Source organism: Oreochromis aureus, linkage group 19, assembly GCF_013358895.1.
Source record: "Oreochromis aureus strain Israel breed Guangdong linkage group 19, ZZ_aureus, whole genome shotgun sequence".
Taxonomy (NCBI): Eukaryota; Metazoa; Chordata; class Actinopteri; order Cichliformes; family Cichlidae; genus Oreochromis; species Oreochromis aureus.
In genome coordinates, this window is record NC_052960.1 from 5,346,042 (window position 1) to 5,364,213 (window position 18,172).

An 18,172-nucleotide genomic window follows, 5' to 3' on the forward strand; every position below is an offset into this window, starting at 1 on the left:
CCATTCACTTGGAATCATCAGCCCTTCAACTCTACTGTCTCTTTTGAGGAAATAATCTGGGTTTAAATGTTTTATTGTAACACAGAGTCCTGCAAAGTCCACCAGTTCTTAGTTCAGACATATACCCAATATATATATGTATGATAATTCAGTAATAATGCTTTAATTACACCTAGGCTGGACTATTGTAATTCATTATTCTCAGTTTGCTCGAAAAGCTGCCTAAAAAGCCTTCAGTTGATTCAGAATGCTGCAGCAACACTGCTGAAAGTGAATAGAAAGAGAGGATATTTCTCCCACAACAGCTTCTCTTCATCAGCTGCCTGCTAAATTTATTTAAAACCCTACTCCTCACTTACAAGGTCTTGAATAATTGGACGCCGTCTTATCCTAAAGACCTCATAGTACCGTATAACTCCAACAGAGCTTTGCTCTCAGACAGCTGGCTTACTCATGGTTCCTAGGGTATTTAAAAGTAGAATGGGAGGCAGAACCTTCAGCTTCCACACCCTCTTCCATGGAACCAGTTTGGAACCAGTTTGGATTCGGGAGACAGACACCCTCTCTACTTTCAAGATTAAGGTGATTAAGGTCATAAATAGGGATGTATTAGATGACCTTGAACCTTCCCTTAGTTATGCTGTATTAGGCCTAAAATAGAACAGAACAGAATTGAACTGTAGCCTTCACTGCAACCTTCTGAATCCACGTAATATTAACCCTCCTGTCTTCTGCACACAAGTGAAGATTTTTATGGTTCTTGCCTGCGAATCAACAGAAATAATTTTCTTTGGCAATTGTGCTGTGCTTCCATTTATCCTCATTACCACTTTCAGATTTTGGATGTAGATTTTGTTGAATATCATTCTGGTCCATGCATAAGACCTTTTAAAAACTCACCACAGACAGAGATACAACAGCATGTTTCCTTTGAGTGGAGAGGATAGTAGCTCTTCTGTTATAAGAAGTGCCTGTTACTTTAGAAGAGCGCTCTATATGAGAATCATAAAGCACTGTATGGAGCTGAATTAGTGCTCCCTCTCTTATTTCTCATGTGCTACACAACAGGCTTCCCTGTCTATTTTTCTTGAGAGAGCTATGATTGTTTTGTAAGCACTTAAAAACAGGTCACGTGAGCCTTACTCATTGGCACATTGGCAAACTGTCAAAGCCTCACAGGGAGCACTTTTTCCTAAATTGCTTCCCTCTAATAAATGCAGTCAGTGAGAAGTGGGAGGTATGGAAATCAGATTCTGTGCTCTGAATAAACCTCCAGACTATGTCTGTGTTTGAGTGTGTGTGTGTAACTATGCCTGAGGTTTTAAGGTAAACACCGATACATCAAATTATCAATAGACGAATGAAAAGCCGCGTCATTCAAACAATTTTACAATTGAAAAGATAATATATAATAATGGTATGAAAAACTGGAGCAATACGCCAATACAGTATATTTTAGACATGCTGTATATTCGCTGTAAAGCACACCCATAACATTCCCATTTTCATTTTATCCCTTTTTTATTTTACACAACATAACAACACAGTACATGTTGTCTTTTTCTGTACAGAAGCTTTCTGTGAGCTTGTGACCAACACAGGCTGTATTATACCAGTGTCAGTGAAAAGCTCACAAGGTTCTCACGTTGCTTTTTTTTTCTTTGCTTTTTTTTAATACTTCCCTTTAAAAAATATCAATTTCATAAGAGGTTCATTAAAGTCTTCATCTGTCTGTAACATTTTGTCTTTATATGTCCAGAAAAGGTCGGTACTCCGCAATAGGTAAGAAAGGCTATGTGTGAAATCTCTCTTCCTTAATCCGTCCCCTCATTCGTGGAGCCATGGTGGAGTCCTAAATCCGGTTAAAGTATCTGTTAGTGAGGGTCTGTTAGTGCAAAAGAAGGCACCGACTGCTATTCTCTTGCCACATTATGGATGCACATCTCTGTGAGCTTGTGAACATTAAGAATGGTGTGCTTTTCCCATTTTTGTATTTTTTATTCCTCTTATTTCCTGTATTAATTCCCTTTTTGTGGTATTTTTCAGATAAGGTGAACGTGAATCGGGAAATGATGTGGCGAGTCCATTGTCTTGTTTTTCTTTTGTGCTATAAAGTGGAACCAACGAGACAACTCGAGGACGCTATGAGACAAGGCAAGTTATCCACTCGCTGAATGATTGACTGCAAAATGGATACTGTTGAAGTGGAAACAAAATCAAAAAACAAAACTGTAAACTGTAAACCAAGTACAAATAACTGTGGAGAAAAGTTATGAAAAGATTGATTATTTAAAAAAAAGAAAGGGAAAAAAAAGCGCACACATGTTTACCAGAAACACAGTCATCCTGTCACACGTTTAGAAAGAAAATTCAAACAGGAAAACACACAGTAACAACACACAAAGTTTTTCGTGACACAAGCAGGCTTTTCACGCATACGCCTATAAACAAAACTGATTCACACTGCACGCATCCACTCACACAAAGGACAAACAATGAATAAACCAAAGTTCATTTTATGGTCACTGGCTCATTCCAGTTCAAACTGTGCTTTCTAAGATCCAGTCAGAGTCACACCGCCCTTTGTCCGACTCTTCGTCCCCATCTTTTGGGAGTAGCATACCGCTCATTGATTGGCTCCTTTTGTTCCGTATTACGCGTCCTATTTTGGGTGCTCCTCCTCCTCCTCCTCCCTGGTGGGCGGAGTGAGTTTTTGAGCCTCCTTCACTGAGTGAGTACCTCCTCCTAGCTCTGCTTCTTCCTCCCTCCTCCACAGGAAGAGTCTGATATCTGGCAGAGGAGGAGGTGGTGCGAGGAGCCCGGCGCAGGATGGGCGTCTCTCTGAATCGCACAGATGGGACTGGGCTCGGTGTGGCGATGGGGCTGAAGAAAGGGGAAGAGGCAAAGGGAGGTGGTGGGGTCTGATTGAGAGCGGTGGAGTTATTTCGGTTGGTGTTGAGATTCTCCAGGGGTCCGGGGGATGGGGAATGAAGGAGGGCGGAGGAGGCGGTGGAAGTGGAGGAAGGTGGCCGTGTCGAGGAGGCAGTTGGGAGGTTCTCGATCATCCCCTGGCCACTGGAGCAAGCAGAGCCGGGCTTAGTTGGGGCGGGCTTTCGCTTTGGCTTGTGTAGGGAGCCTGTGGTGGTGGTGGGTGATGCAATGCCGGCTTGAGCTCTCTCTTCAACTGTTTTCTCTCGTTCCTCGGCTCCAGCTGTTGGGCTTCTGGCTGACCAAGCCTGGCTGAGAACCGATGTGGCTGTGGGGCAGTCAGGCAGGGAAGACTCAGAGGCCTGAGCTATTGTATCCTTTCCCCCACCTCCCGCTGCTGCAGCTCCACTCCTCTTTGTGCCTCCTGAGAGGTCGTCTAATCCGATTGAGCCATGTTTAGAGGAGCTTGGAGTCACGGTGCAGCCCTGTGATTGCTGCCCATTGGTCTGTGAGTGAACGTTGGTCATTGACATTGAAATGCCTTTGCCACCCTCACTAGGGTTACACACCTGAGGAAAAAGCATAGGCAAAAGGGAAATTTAGATCCAATTTTTCTCATCCTGAGTGTCTCCCTTTGAACCCTTTCAAGTAACAAGAAAAACACTTTTTGAGTTATACTTTTATGCATCTTAAGGCACACGTTCAGTCCTTTTGATGAGCTCTCCAGTACGTCTTCACCTGGTTCTTCCCTTTTAAATTCACGTTGAGTCCAACCTGTTGGTCCCTGTATCAGGATTAAGTTGCTGTTGTAAATAAAACAAAATATGCTATGATATTTAAAAATTTAAAGGAGGCCACCTAATACCACTATGACTACAACAGATGCAGCTTTTGCATCAGTTAAGGATACTTTAAAATGCTTAAAAATGTCAGTTTATGTAGACAAATCATTTTAATGCTTTTAAGCTCTAATTTACAGTTTTGACTAGAAAGATACAAAAAAGACCAAAAAATAAAAAAAAATCACTAGATCACTTTGTGACTTTTTCTTGTTACATGATCACCATAACGACAATCATTCAGCTAAAAGCTCTCTTGCCTCATTCCTGCTGCCTTATGGCTAGACTGGACAAGAGCGACAGAGATAGACCCACCTTATATCGTATCATCAGGATGATAATAAAAACTAGAACCGAGGCCACTATTATCCCTCCGATGATAATGATCATAGTCCCGCCCAGGAACTGAGACTGCATAAAATGACATCTCATGTACTCTGACTCGGTGGTGAACTGCACGCAGCCGACCACTCGCGTCGCTGTCAGAGAGGTGATAACGTCATCGTAGATGGCCAGGACACAGAGGTCGTACTGGGTGCCAGCCGCCAGGTTGTTGACTAGGAAGTTCTTGCTTGATGGAGGGATCATTCTGTGGCAAGAAGACAGGGGAGGCAAAATGACAGTTCAACATGTGAGTGTCAGCAGTTTCTTGGCTTTATCAAGCTTCTTGAAGCCTTTTTGAGATGGCTAATATAGTCTACCTTAATGGAAAACAGTAGCTTTCATAGAGAAACAAATAAACTAGTAATTATATTTGACTCAACATCTATTATTTTGATTTTATAACTAATGCTGTGTTTTCCTGCCTAAGGAGTGCAGATAGAAAGTCGATACTAGTTAAATGCTTCTATGCATGGTTCCTGACAAATAAAGAACTAAAGTCATGGCAATAGTGCCTAAGAGGCAGAATAGCAAGAATCAGGAGCAGTTACATACACCAGTAATTAGCCCAGTGTATTCCCTTCCTGTGGCTGTTTTGGAGATTTAACATTTGTAGGTTGAAGGAAATTAACATAATTAGCACTGTAAGAGATAGTTTAGGTGCAGTATCACAATTGCAACAAAATGCAACAAGACTGAGTGGCCTCGCTATATTCAGTTGTTCTATTCTGTCCATGGAATGTTAAAAATAAAGTTGAACTAAACAGGGAGATTTTCATAAAAATATGAAAAGTACATGAAATAATTGCGGTGGGAGGACATTACTCTTTTTTATTTCAAATGAACCATCATTCATAACCTTAAACCATTTTCTGACATCAGGTGAACTTCTTCTCAGTTCTCCTGTGTACGACTGTAAGACGGGCAAGACAATGGGCTCCTCATGTCATCATAGCGAAAACACTGTGCATATTTTCTGCACAATCTAAATAATTAATATATCCACTGCTTTGTTTCTACAAACATGTGACACCATCCTCCAGAGTAATAAAACAGTACAGTGTATTTAAAAGAAGACAGGAATGCAGAAAAAAATCAAGAAATGAAATGACAGAGTAAACACACTCTGCTCCATTGTGTGTAGCTGGATGCTGAAGCCTCAAAAAAAGGATTCTAATTAAAAGACTTATTATGGCACAGAAGTTTTGAGCCGACAACCTTTGACAGCATGGACCTGTGACCATGCACAAGTATACTTAAACCGTCCAGTCTTTCCTCGTCAGTTTTGACAATAAGGATGAATAAACAATGAATCATTTTGGATATTCTCTTGGACACTCGGCCACTTTGAGTCAAATTTGTTGCTCTTTACTGGACACTTGTCACATTGACTGGAGGTTTTACACATTTGTCCTTCAGTTTCTCTAAAAAAAAGTCTTGTCAGCGGTCCTGGAATTTGTCATTAAAATGCTAATGAAATTCCTCATTAAATCCGAAGAGGGCAGCTAGTTCACAAGCCCGTGGTCGAGCGTGCACTGAGAGCAGCAGAGGGCTACTTTGGCCAGGTTAAAGCATCTGGTTTCAAGTTCGAGTTAAGCGAAGGTTAGAAGACATGTTAAGGTTTAATGGTTAGTATTAAGAGCTCGGGGATGAATTTAATGGCAGGTCATCACTATACCCTCTATGGAATAACAGCACAAGGCTTTAAGTGGGTGTGAGTGCATGTGAGGAAGGGTATTCATATGACCCTATGAATACTAATAGGATCATCTGAACAGTGGATGACCATGAGAATTCTACCCTTTGCTTCTCTAAATGGTTTTATCATAATAGTGGTGAACCTTGACTACACGTAAACACACATCCTGAAAATGCCATTAGTTCAATGGTGGGACACATACAAGGATGCTGAAGATAGCAGGTTAATGATAGGAATGAAAGTCACTGGTACCTACAAGCTCAAACACAAGCAGCTGCATTTGGATACACATCCACAGACAGGGATTAATTTCTCTATTAACTGCTGTGCTTGCTTTGGGTAAATGGTAAATGGCCTGTATTTATATACCGCTTTTCTAGTCCTTAAGGACCCCAAAGCGCTTTACACAACCTGTCATCCACCCATTCACACACACATTCACACACTGGTGATGGCAAGCTACATTGTAGCCACAGCCACCCTGGGGCGCACTGACATAGGCGAGGCTGCCGGACACTGGTGCCACCAGTAGACCAGAAGTCAGGTTGGTACACAGCTGACAGCCCTATTTGACAACTGTCAGAATTCATATTATGGCAAGAACCAATCAGCTAAGTAGAGAGAAATGGCAATGCATCATTACTTTAAGAACTCAAGGTAGTCAGTCCAGACACTTTGAATGAGTTCCCAAGTGAAGTCGCAAAAACCAGCAACTGCTATGACGAAACTGGATTGCTGCGCCAGATGGCCTGGCCTCCGCAGTCACCTGACCTAAACCCAGTCAAGACGGTTTGGGATGAGATGGACCGCAGAGTGAAGGCAAAAGGGCCAACAAGTGCTCAGAATCTCTGGGAACTCCTTCAAGACTGTTGGAAAACCATTTCAGGTGACGACCTCATGAAGCTCATCGAGAGAATGCCAAGAGTGTGCAAAGCAGTAATCAAAGCAAAGGGCGAGTATTTTGAAGAATCTAAAATATAAAACATGTTTTGAGTTATAAAAAAAAAATGTCATGAAAATAAAGAAAAGCCATTAAATGTGAAGCTGTGTCCAAACCTTTGACTGGTAGTGTATAATGCTTTTCAAGGGTATGTGGGTTTAAAAAGTCATCAACTTTCAATGGCACTGTGGGAAATAGTGTTTCTAGTTTTATAGTATAGTATCGTTCAACTATTTGCTTTCAAATAGTCAGACTTCCTTGTAGTAGTATTATTATTTTTATTATTATTTATTTATTTTAATGGTTTTGAGGAATATTTCTTCAGGCCTTCTGAGGTCAAAGTTTTTCTTTGGACATTGCTTTTGCCCCCCAGTCATTTTCAGTCCAGTTCTTGGATCAGAAAATCTAGGCTGTTTAAATATAGTTTAAGTATATTTATCATAATCATCAACAGTTTTTGTCCACCTTTGTCTGTTAGAAAAGTAACTTAAAATAGGAAAAGAAAATATTGCAGGGGAAATGCTGTTCTTCCTAAACATTTCTTCCTAAAATGTACATTTTCCGCTTTTATAATGGAGGCAGAAAAAATATGATTTTAAATAGTACAAAGCATTTTCTACTGTCAAAAACAAACCGGGAAAAGAATAGGCAGGAATAATGCACTGGGCTCAAGGGCTTGTTCGCTTCCTTGCCATACATGAATCTTTCCAAGAAACCATTAGCTGCATGAGCCCTCCTTTTTACAGGTACTAAATCAGAATGTTTCTTCATTAAAATATCAGCACTCTCTGGCCAATGAAATACTGAAAAACGTTTTCATTTTCAGTGTGGAAGCAAAGCTATCATCATTTATAATTTATGTAGACAATCAACAATCAAGATGTTGAAAATCTGTTTGGGCTTTACTCAGCACACAAAAGTACATTTTTTCACATTTTTTGTGTGTTTTTTTTCTTCTTTTTTGTGTTTTCCCCTTACATTCCTTCTTGAGCTGTTAGCAGTGTGAACTCATCCAAAGTGACTCATTCATTGTGGTTAATTTCTTTGTGTCTGAGCTGGATCTTGCTGCCAGTCTTTGAAGCCCTACAGTGGGTAGATGATTGCCTTGGCCGAGACTATTACACTAATCTATCTACTCTGCTCTGCCAAGCCCTCAGCCCAGGGCGCCTCTGTGTGAGTGTGTGTGTGTTTCAGGGTTTCATTACACTGTCATTACACAAGAGAAAATGTCAGCTTGGATGTTTCTCTATGAGTATCCATTTATGTACTTATATTTATATGTGTCTGCTACATGTATGTTATTATGTGTGTGTTTGTGTGTGTGAGTTCCATTACAGTAATATTCTTTTCCACTGCAAGTCTACTATTCCTGCTGTTTGTCACCGTACCTGGACTCCTGGACTTCATCACTAACACGACTATATGATTGTAAACACAAGCCTGCATGTGCACGGTTGTGGCTTCTGCGTTGTATTAGAGTGCATGTTAATCGAGTTTCGCTTTTCTCGCCCCGGTTCAGGTCAAAGCAAGCATCTCAATTTGTTGCTTCCTGCTTTCTGTCTCATGACAAATTCTTCCATCCATGAATGGAACAGTGAACTCTGATACCAGATTGTTCTGTTTCAGACATTTTCACTTGATTAAACATTGGACAAAGCCTAAAGGCCACAGATATGCAGTCTTTCAGGAGGTTTGGAGGCATGCATGGCAGTGGTGCAACACACAAAACCAGGACCTTCAGGTCAAGCTGGAGTTTTGCAATATGGGCTGAGGACTTCTAATAGCTCAGCTGTAGTCCTTGCCCCCAGCAGCACGGTCCAGTTAGATCATATGTGACACACTGGGTGAACAACACACAATTATTTTCACTGCTTCGGCTAGCTCATTAGTCGTTTTGTGTATCTGCAGGGAAATCTTTTTTTTTCCATTTCAGAGAAGAGAGAGAGTTTTCTAGTTTAGCACTTTAGCTTAATGTTTATGTGTTTTTCAAAAAGTTGAAGATCGTTTTTTAAAGGGCTAGTTTGACATTTTGAAAAGTATACAGTACTTATTTGTTTTTTGTACGTACAGTTATGATCGAATTAGGTACGTGGCATTGCTGGCCATTAAAACAAAAAGGAAGTAAAAGCCATAGCGCTATAACAAAATAGCTATGGAGGCACAGTGCCTCCACAGCTCACGAATTACCACGTTTTTATTTGAGGTCTATAGCTTATGCTGTGCTGGTATTTCATTGGAGTATTTTGAGTTTAAAAATACATATTTACATATATGTACACATATATAAAAATACATATCGGAAACTGGCTCTTTATGTACTTTCTCACTTGTTTGCCTTCTGTGTGAGCGAGCCACAGTGGAAATGTCCCTTTAAGACCTCCCTGTTTCTGACCTGCAAAATCCTGGCTTTTTATATTTTTTTTCCAACTTCAGAGTTTGAGGGGTTTTCTTAAGTCTGCAAGTGAACACAAGCTGAACAACTCTGGCAACAACAAAACAGGCACTGTTTGGGGTCATGCATGGATGATCTGATGTCAGTTTGATGTGAGAAGAGGAGACAACATTGGGCCTGAAGCCTGGATTTTGTGATTTACTTCCTTACATACTTGTGATTACTTTAAGTTTGAGAGTGACCATGCGAAAAAATACATTTGAGACAACAAAACAGTGTATGCACATATATGATCACCCATGACACTCAAACCACTAAGAGTGAAAATTAATAGAACTGGTCATCTCATTAACAATACTGATGAAGTTCATGTGATATGACGCACTACAACTGAATTCTATTTTACTTTTTCATTATTTGACCTGCTGTATTTCACCACTATCTTCTTTCCTTAAACAACATTTGAATAGAAAAACACAGTAAAACTGCACAGCAGTGTTACTCAAACAGAGAAAGGACCAAAATGTGGGTCACAGATATCTAAAAGTAGGTTGTCCAATTATTTCAGAAAATTGTATGCAGTGCTTCTGGCTAGAGCTTTCCATGTTACTGCAATGGAAGCTAGTCTAGATTAAATAGCCCGGAACATGGAAAACTTTGTCAGATAAGCTAAGAAAATAGCCTGCAAAAGCAGTTATAGGTTTTAAAAAACTTTTCTTTGCATAGCACTTTTTAAACATGCCTTAGCTTCATTTTATTACATGCTTTTTTTGCTTTTGTGTAGTAAAAATGGTTTGCATTGCACAGCAATCACTCACATTAGTCATTACTTTCACAGGCTACTGAAAATAACTTTCAAGTTAATTTTCTAAACAATTGAGCAAACAATCCGACAACACAAATACAATCAAACCAGTTACGTATAACAGGTTTATATACACAAAGTGAAAAAGATTAATGGTAGCTCCACACCTGCTCCATTACTGCTAACCTCAAAGCTAATGTAGCTTACACAGCAGATGGCACCACGCCATGCTAATAGGTCCAAGTCTCTCGGGCAGACAGAAAACATTGCAGTAGTGAGCTTTATATCTCTGTGTTACCGTGCATAGTGCCCCTGACACCAGAACTAATGGTTAACAAGCACCCACGCAGCTTGTAGTCATAGGTGGGACAAGGACAGGTGGGCACTCCTAACAACTTGTGCATTTCTTTCATATTTAACCCTGTATGCGGTCAGACTGTGGTGCAGCAAAGGAATAAAACAAAAGCTTTGGAAAACATTTCTACAAACAGTGTTAAGAAATTACTTTAATTACAGTCATAATATCACAGTTCCCAAGAAAACACACTGCCACCTCATTTAAATGCCAGAGTGTATCAGCATTATCTAAAAACTATAATTATCCCAACCCTTCAAATTGCTTTCCAGATAATCATCCTTACACACTGAATGAAAGTAGCTTAAAAGATCAGTGTTCGTTCTCACTTGGCTGTAAAAATTTCAATCTGATCAAAGACGCCATTTTGGGGGTCTTGAGAAATCATAATGTGAATTACTGCTTGCAGTGACCATCAATAAAAGATTTCATGAATGAAGGAAGTTTAGTTCTAAAATTAGTTTTATGAATATTAAAAAAAACCTCTCAGGGGTAACGTAACATAGAGCAGATCAAACTGAGTTTATTTGTGATCAAAAGACACTTTAGAATAAAAGTTCATAATTCAAAAGCTGCTCTAGTTGAGATTTTTATTGTAACAGATATTTCAAATGTGAAAAGGTTCTGCCTACAGTGTCAAACTAACAGAAGACTTTTTAATAAACTGTGCAGCTTTTCATTTGCTCATTATAGTTTTGGCATTTTTACAACACATTCCACTATGAGCTAGACTTACCCACTTATGCACATTTCATACAGCACCAATTGTACTCATGCAGTGCTGCAGTGTGCATGAGTGATAACATGGTCTCACATATGGATCAGGGTAATTTGGAGATGAAAGCTTGTCAAAGACAAAGAACTCGAGAAGGAACATGTGGACTGAAGAATGGCCTGCTCTAGCTCCTGCACCGCAGTCACCTGGTAGACTTTAGTACTGTATTTTGGATGATTTCTCTCATCATCATAATTTCCAAAGAAATTAACGTATAAACAGCCCAGATGAAACAACCGCAAATTACCAAAGAGCATCCAAAGATAGCATCTAAAAGACACCGTGTGTGACATCAGTGGGAAGCAAAACATTCACGTTTGACCAGCAATATGATGGTGAATGAAACCTAATACTGCCCTACTGCCTCAACCAAATTAGGCGGTAGAGCAGGATCGGGTAACACAAGAGTGAATAAAATCATTTATATAAGGAACATATACAAAACCACTGACTTCACTAGAGTGAGGAAAACAAAATCAGTAACTTACATAACATAAACAACCTGCAGTGAGACTAAACTATTATTAAATAAATAATGTAAAAAGTCTTAGCTGAATCTCATTACAGTTATGACTAGATGTCAAAGTGTCATGCAGCTAAAGCTGTCCCAGATGTGCAAAAGATGTTTCAGCATTATCTGCTGCAAGCCGTAGACCTCCATCTGCCCAGCTCAGCTCCATTCTTCCAGCTTCGCTGAGTCATCTGCATCTCCTTAATGCTGTGGCTGGCTGCTTCTATATATCCTCCCTGCATAATGTTACTTCTTAAATCTGTTGTTCTTGATCTCCCGCAATTTTTTTCATATTTTTTCTGTTCCTTTCCTTCTGCCTCCTTTCCAGCTTTCCTCTTTGTCATCTTTGCTGCCTTCTTTTTTCGACCTCTCTCTCTCTTTCCTAAATCATTCATTTTCTGAACCATTTCAGTTTGGTTATTCTTCCAGCTGCCCTCACGTTCCCTCCCCTTCTCACACGCCCTTTACCACCTACCTCCATGTTTACTTCATCATTTTACCCTCTTTTTTCCATCCTTTACTCCCTCCTTCTCTTTTCCCAACTGTTCCACACTTTCAGCCTTTCTCTGCTGCACCAAGGCATATAAATCGTTATGTTCCCTTTGTCTACCCCTTGTTTCACTTTTACCATCACTTCTTTCCTTTAGACTCATCCCCACTGCTGTGATACTTTCCTTGTACTTCTTATGTTAGCTTAAAACCCAATAGACTACTTACAGCAATAAGAGTGTTATGTTAGTCCTGCTATATGTTTATGGCACTATAAAATCAGAATTGGAACATTACGGCAGGATAAAGGCGGATGCTTTTTCATGTCTTAAGTGCAGTTGAGCTAGGTGTTACTGTATACTTGGGCCACAGGGACCACTGGCAAGGGTAAACTACTGTACTTCCTGTTACAGAAAGAGGAGAGAGAGAAACAGAGGGAGTGAGTGTATGTGTTCTTTAAAAGCTTGGATTCATCCCCCACCCCCTGTTGTGTGGTCGCATAAAAAAGCTTGCCACACAATTTGCTTGATGTGTAGTTTTTCTGGCAAATGGCAACCAGCCCCTGTAGCTCGATCTGCTGGACTGGAAAACAACAGCTGAAAAAAAATATCAAAGAACAAATGGCAGCACAGTTCACAATAGAGGTTGTGTGCATTTCTATATTGCTCAGAGAGTAATATAGAGTTAGAGAGTTAATGTCTTTTGATACGCCATAGCCTCAGATTTGGCAGATATTTTGAAGTCTTTATGTCACAGGACCTGTTGTAGCTTTAAATAAATTGCTACTCCAGGGCTTGAGTTTATGGGTATATACAGTGCAGCACAAGTTCTTTTATTTAGTCATTTTCAAAAGTCAGTTTGGTTTCGCTCTTAGCTATAATGTCAATTTTCTCTGTCTCTCTCTCTATAGAGAGGTAAATTTCTGTTTTTTTCTGCTCTGAGGAACCAATACTTAACTGGATATACTGAGACAGAGCTGCTTGTTATCTGAGTGGATATTAATGGAGCACTGTGCACGCCGTTTCAAACAATCTAAGTTGTTGTTCTAAACTGTTTTTTAATTAATGGATGTGACTGTGTTCAAGTGTCTCTGGAATTTTTTGAAAATGTTTTTTTTCATAAAGTTTCAAACATCATGTATGCACATCAGGTTCAGTTAGGTTTTACACAAGATTGTTGTGAACGAGTCTAAAGTTTTGAACTCGAGAAGATCTTTAATGCAACATAAACCATTTACAACTGCTATTAAATATTTCTAATTTCATTATCTTTATTTTTGCTTTTGCTCCACTTCACTGGAAAACAGCATTCATCAACATTTCTTTCTATGTTCAGTGCACACATGTCTTTAAGAGGCCTTTTACCATCACCATTATAAAATGCAACTCACTGACTAAACAAGACACCTATTCATCTTATAATTTCCAAATTGATTTTTTTCTCTGATCCAATAATAGGTTGTATTCATCCAAACCTTTAATTAAATACAGAAATTGGTTCTTCACTGTAATAAGAATGTGTTATGCTTTGTGGCCATTTTGCACTCGCCCGTATCGACACTCACTGTGAGCTTCAGCATCATCATCGACGTGGCTGTGACCTCCACAATAAAACCAGTCAGGTGTTAAGGCCAGGGACTATATGTGCTGCTTCTGCTCTAGTCATGAGTAAAAGGTCATCACATTATTTACTCAATACCACTCTTTACTTGACATGACCCTGAAATATCAGGCTTAAATTTGGAAATGAGCTGTGTTGATGACTCAATTTACTTCCTCTGGCAGTTATGTCTGTTTAAGAATGAAGAACGGAGAAAAATCCAAATCCAAGTTTAGAGTTATAGAGACCATGAGAAGAGAGGATGATGAGACATAACGGCTGCTTAATAATTGAACTACAAATATTTTTTACTGAATCCACAGTTGGTTCTACATTATAAAGTGGCTTGAATTAAATGGTGTGGTGCTCTTGGTACGCTCGATTAAGACCTTGAGTACCTTGTAAAATAAGGTTGATTCATTTTGCTTTCAGACAAAGCAGTTCTCTTAAAAGTTCCCTGAAAAAAATGTACCAAATTTATTTTTTGGGTCACTGTGGTTGATGAACAATGAAGTTTATGGAGGACAATTTGGCATTTATAAAGCTTTGGAAAAAATCATAACAAACTGGGGCCATAGCCAGTAGGAATATCTTGGTTTATGCTTTAATCTTAATTCTGTGATATAAGATATTTGCCAGTATCAGGCATGATGTGACTCTATTTACGTACATGCTGAATAAATATCAGACACACTTTAAATACCTAATTAACATGACACACCTTAATTTGCTGCAAACTACTTAATCAAAATAGTATTTTGATTAAGTAGAGTACTAGAGTACAAATTCTGCAGCATGAGTTCACAGTGACATTTCTGTCACCACCTAAACAATAATTAACATTAATTAGCAAAGCTGACCTTGCTTGGTGTTGGCACCATTTGTCATGTTACTTAGTAAAAGTGACAGTGAGCGCCAGCAAAAAAACATCCAAGATACTTCTGCATGAATGTAAGTTATACGCAAAGAATCCAATTTAAAAGCAATCTGTACCCCGCGAAATAGAGCAGGGCTTTAATTGGGGAAAGCAGCTCAGGCAAATAGTAAAGAAAGGATCAGAATTTGATCAGCTTTATCGCATAGGGCACTGGTCCAAATGGACTGAGAAGTGACTAATAATCACAACTCGAGACTTCAAATGTTCTGTAATACTTTGGAGAATGTCAGATATTATAAAAAAAGATGATAGATAATTTAGTCATATTTTAAAGACAAACCAAAATATTATCTTGTTTAATATTTTAATATGCAAAGATTTGCTGGATTTCTTTGCGTTAAAGGACACTGTGATATGTATTTCATCACAATATTTTTTTTCTTTGCAGTTATTAATTAGGACAATAGCTCATTAATCAGTTAATACAAATGTTTTTCAGATTGACATATAATGTCAAATTATATTTTGTTGCAGTCCAACTGCCTCTTTTGGGATTCCAAATATTCAATGTAACTCAGATGGCTATGGAATAAATCCAGGGGATTATTCTCTTACTCTTCTCCAAAATGATGTACCTTCCTGTGAAGAGAAAGCTTGAGGACAACATTTCGACAATAACGTAGCTGAATATGTTTTACAGAAAATATCCTCAAACAAATAAGCTAACATGCATGTGTTTCAACACAGGCACAGTGGAGGCCTACACACAAATCCCCAGCAGGACAGTAGGGTTAAATTCACAACTTCAGCAACAGTGCTAACCACTAACCATAATGCTGCCCACCCTAAATAAAACTAATCACGGTACACTTCTTTTTCTTCATTATTCCCTTTAGAGGTCACCACAGAGGATTACCTCCCTCCATCTCACCCTATTCCCAGAATCATTATTCTTCACACCAACCCTCTTCTCTTTTCCTCCTGGCTGTAAGCTGCATGTTCACCATCCTTGGTCCTACCATCCCTCCTCCACACATGTCTAAACGATTCTCAGCGTTACCTCTGTAACTTTGTCTCCAAGTGATACATTATAAACTGTTCCTTTCACTCTTGCTCCTGTCTTTCTGTCACCACTCATCTTCACCCACTCCATCCTATCTCTCTTGTGCACCGTCCGTTGCTTTGGATGGTTGGCTCTAGGTATTTAAACTCAGCTACCTTGACTACCTCTACTCATTCCAGCATCACCTTTCCACCTGTCTCATTCACACACAGGTATTCTGTCTTACTTCTACTGACTTTCATTCCTTTTCTTTCCAGAGCATGCTTTGGGAAGGACAGCTACAGGTAGAAGATGGAGAACCAGCTTCAGCAAAACAATGTTGGTGAAGTCTGGAGAGGCCTCAGAACCATCTCAGGCCACAAACATCAGAACTCTCTGCCTGGGAGGGATGTGAGGTGGGCAAATGAACTGAATCATTTCTTCAACAGATTTGATTCAGCCATGAGGCAGTCTCCAACATTGGCTGCAGACTCACCCACCCCCACTGCTGCTGTTCCACCTCTGACACCTCAGACACTTCACACCTCCTCTATTCACCCTGCTCACTCCTCCCCACCCCCAACAACAGCATCCAATACACATTCAACACAAGGCTCCAGCCTGTCTCTCTCAACCACCCAGGTTAGGAGGGAACTGAGGAGGATTAATGGCAAAAAGAAAGCGGGTCCAGATGGCATCAGCTCGAGGGTCGTCAGGTCCTGCGCGGACCAACTGTGTGGGGTGATCGAGCACCTCTTCAACCTGAGCCTGAGGCTGGGACGAGTCCCACAGCTCTGGAAAACCTCCTGTGTTGTACCAGTGCCAAAGACTTCACGCCCCAAGGACCTCAACAGCTACAGGCCGGTGGCTCTAACATCCCACCTGATGAAGACCCTGGAGCGGCTGGTCCTGGCTCAGCTTTGGCGCCTGGTGAGCTCATCACTGGACCCACTTCAGTTTGCCTACCAGCCTGGCATTGGAGTGGATGATGACATCATCCACCTCCTACATCGTCCCCTCGCTCACCTGGAGACCGCTGGGAGCACTGTGAGAATCATGTTCTTCGATTTCTCCAGTGCCTTCAACACTATTCTTCCCTCGGTTCTGAAGGACAAGCTGGAAAACTCTGGAGTGGACCATCACCTCACTACCTGGATTTTGGACTACCTCACCGACCGACCACAGTATGTGAGGACTCAGGGCTGTGTGTCGGACAGGGTCGTCTGCAGTACGGGGGCCCCACAGGGAACGGTTCTGGCTCCGTTCCTCTTCACCATCTACACTGCAGACTTCTCCCACAACTCCACCCAGTGCTTCCTGCAGAAGTTCTCTGATGACTCTGCAATAGTCGGCCTCATCACTGATGGGGACGACAAGGAGTACAGAGGACTGACTCAGGACTTTGTGGACTGGTGCCAGCTGAACTACCTCCAGATCAATGCCAGTAAAACCAAGGAGCTGGTGGTAGACTTCCGCAGGCACAAGCATCCTCCACTGCAACCACTGAACATCCAAGGTATGGACATTGAGGCTGTGGACAGTGACAGGTACCTTGGTGTTCATCTGAACAACAACTCAGACGCCCTCTACAGGAAAGGACAGAGCAGGCTGTACCTGCTGCGGAGACTCAGGTCGTTTGGAGTGGAGGGCCCACTCCTGAAGACCTTCTATGACTCTGTGGTGGCCTCAGCCATCTTCTATGGTGTGGTCTGCTGGGGCGGCAACATCTCTGCTGGGGACAGGAAGAGACTGAACAGGCTGATCTGAAGGGCCAGCTCTGTTCTAGGATTCCCTCTGGACCCAGTGGAGGTGGTGAGTGACAGGAGAATGGCGGCTAAGCTGTCATCCCTGTTGGACAACATTTCCCACCCCATGCAAGAGACTGTGACAGCACTGAGCAGCTTCTTCAGTGGGAGACTGCGGCACCCACGGTGTGGGACGGAGAGATTTCGCAGGTCTTTCCTCCCCATTGCTGTCAGACTCCACAACAAAGACTTTTGCAGCTGATCAAACCCTCACACGTGCAATAAAACTGCTATATGTGCAATTCTTTTTCTGACGAAGTTGTACTTTTGTATTTTCTTACTCAGTTGTATATAGCATTTGTATTTCTATTTTATTCTATTGTATATATTATTATATTCTATTTTATTCTATTGTATATAGTATTTTATTTTATTTTATTGCATTCCAGTGTTTTCTAATTTCTGCTACATAACTTGCACTTTTGCTGTAACAAAACAAATTTCCCACCTGTGGGACTAATAAAGGTCATCTTATCTTATCTTATCTTTCTGCAAACATCATACTCCATGACATTTATAGCAAGTATTGTATAGTGGAAAAAATTGCATAGTGGTATTCAAGTCTGAGAATTCCATCATTTAAGCACTGTCAGGTCAAGCTGGAAGACGACAGTTTGAGAGATGCATGTTCCAGATTCTGATCTACATCCCCATACAAAAAAAAGAGACATACTGTATATAATCAGACAAACATGTGGCTATTCATCTTTATTTCTTCTCTCTTAAAACCATGCA

At 40.6% G+C, this 18,172-nt stretch overlaps 1 protein-coding gene across 2 annotated transcripts in view; it reads right to left on the minus strand.

Moving 5' to 3' along the window:
* Nucleotides 1–1,505: 1,505 nt before the first annotated feature.
* lrfn5a (leucine rich repeat and fibronectin type III domain containing 5a) overlaps nt 1,506–18,172 on the minus strand; it is a 110,244-nt gene continuing 93,577 nt past the window's right edge. For both annotated transcript variants that reach the window (XM_031746157.2, XM_039602958.1), the window contains 2 exons: nt 4,083–4,356; nt 1,506–3,497 (listed from right to left, as the gene is read on the minus strand). In XM_031746157.2, coding sequence (XP_031602017.1) covers nt 2,541–3,497; nt 4,083–4,356 — 1,231 coding nt within the window. In that variant the 3' untranslated portion in view covers nt 1,506–2,540. The remainder of the gene's footprint in view (nt 3,498–4,082; nt 4,357–18,172) is intronic.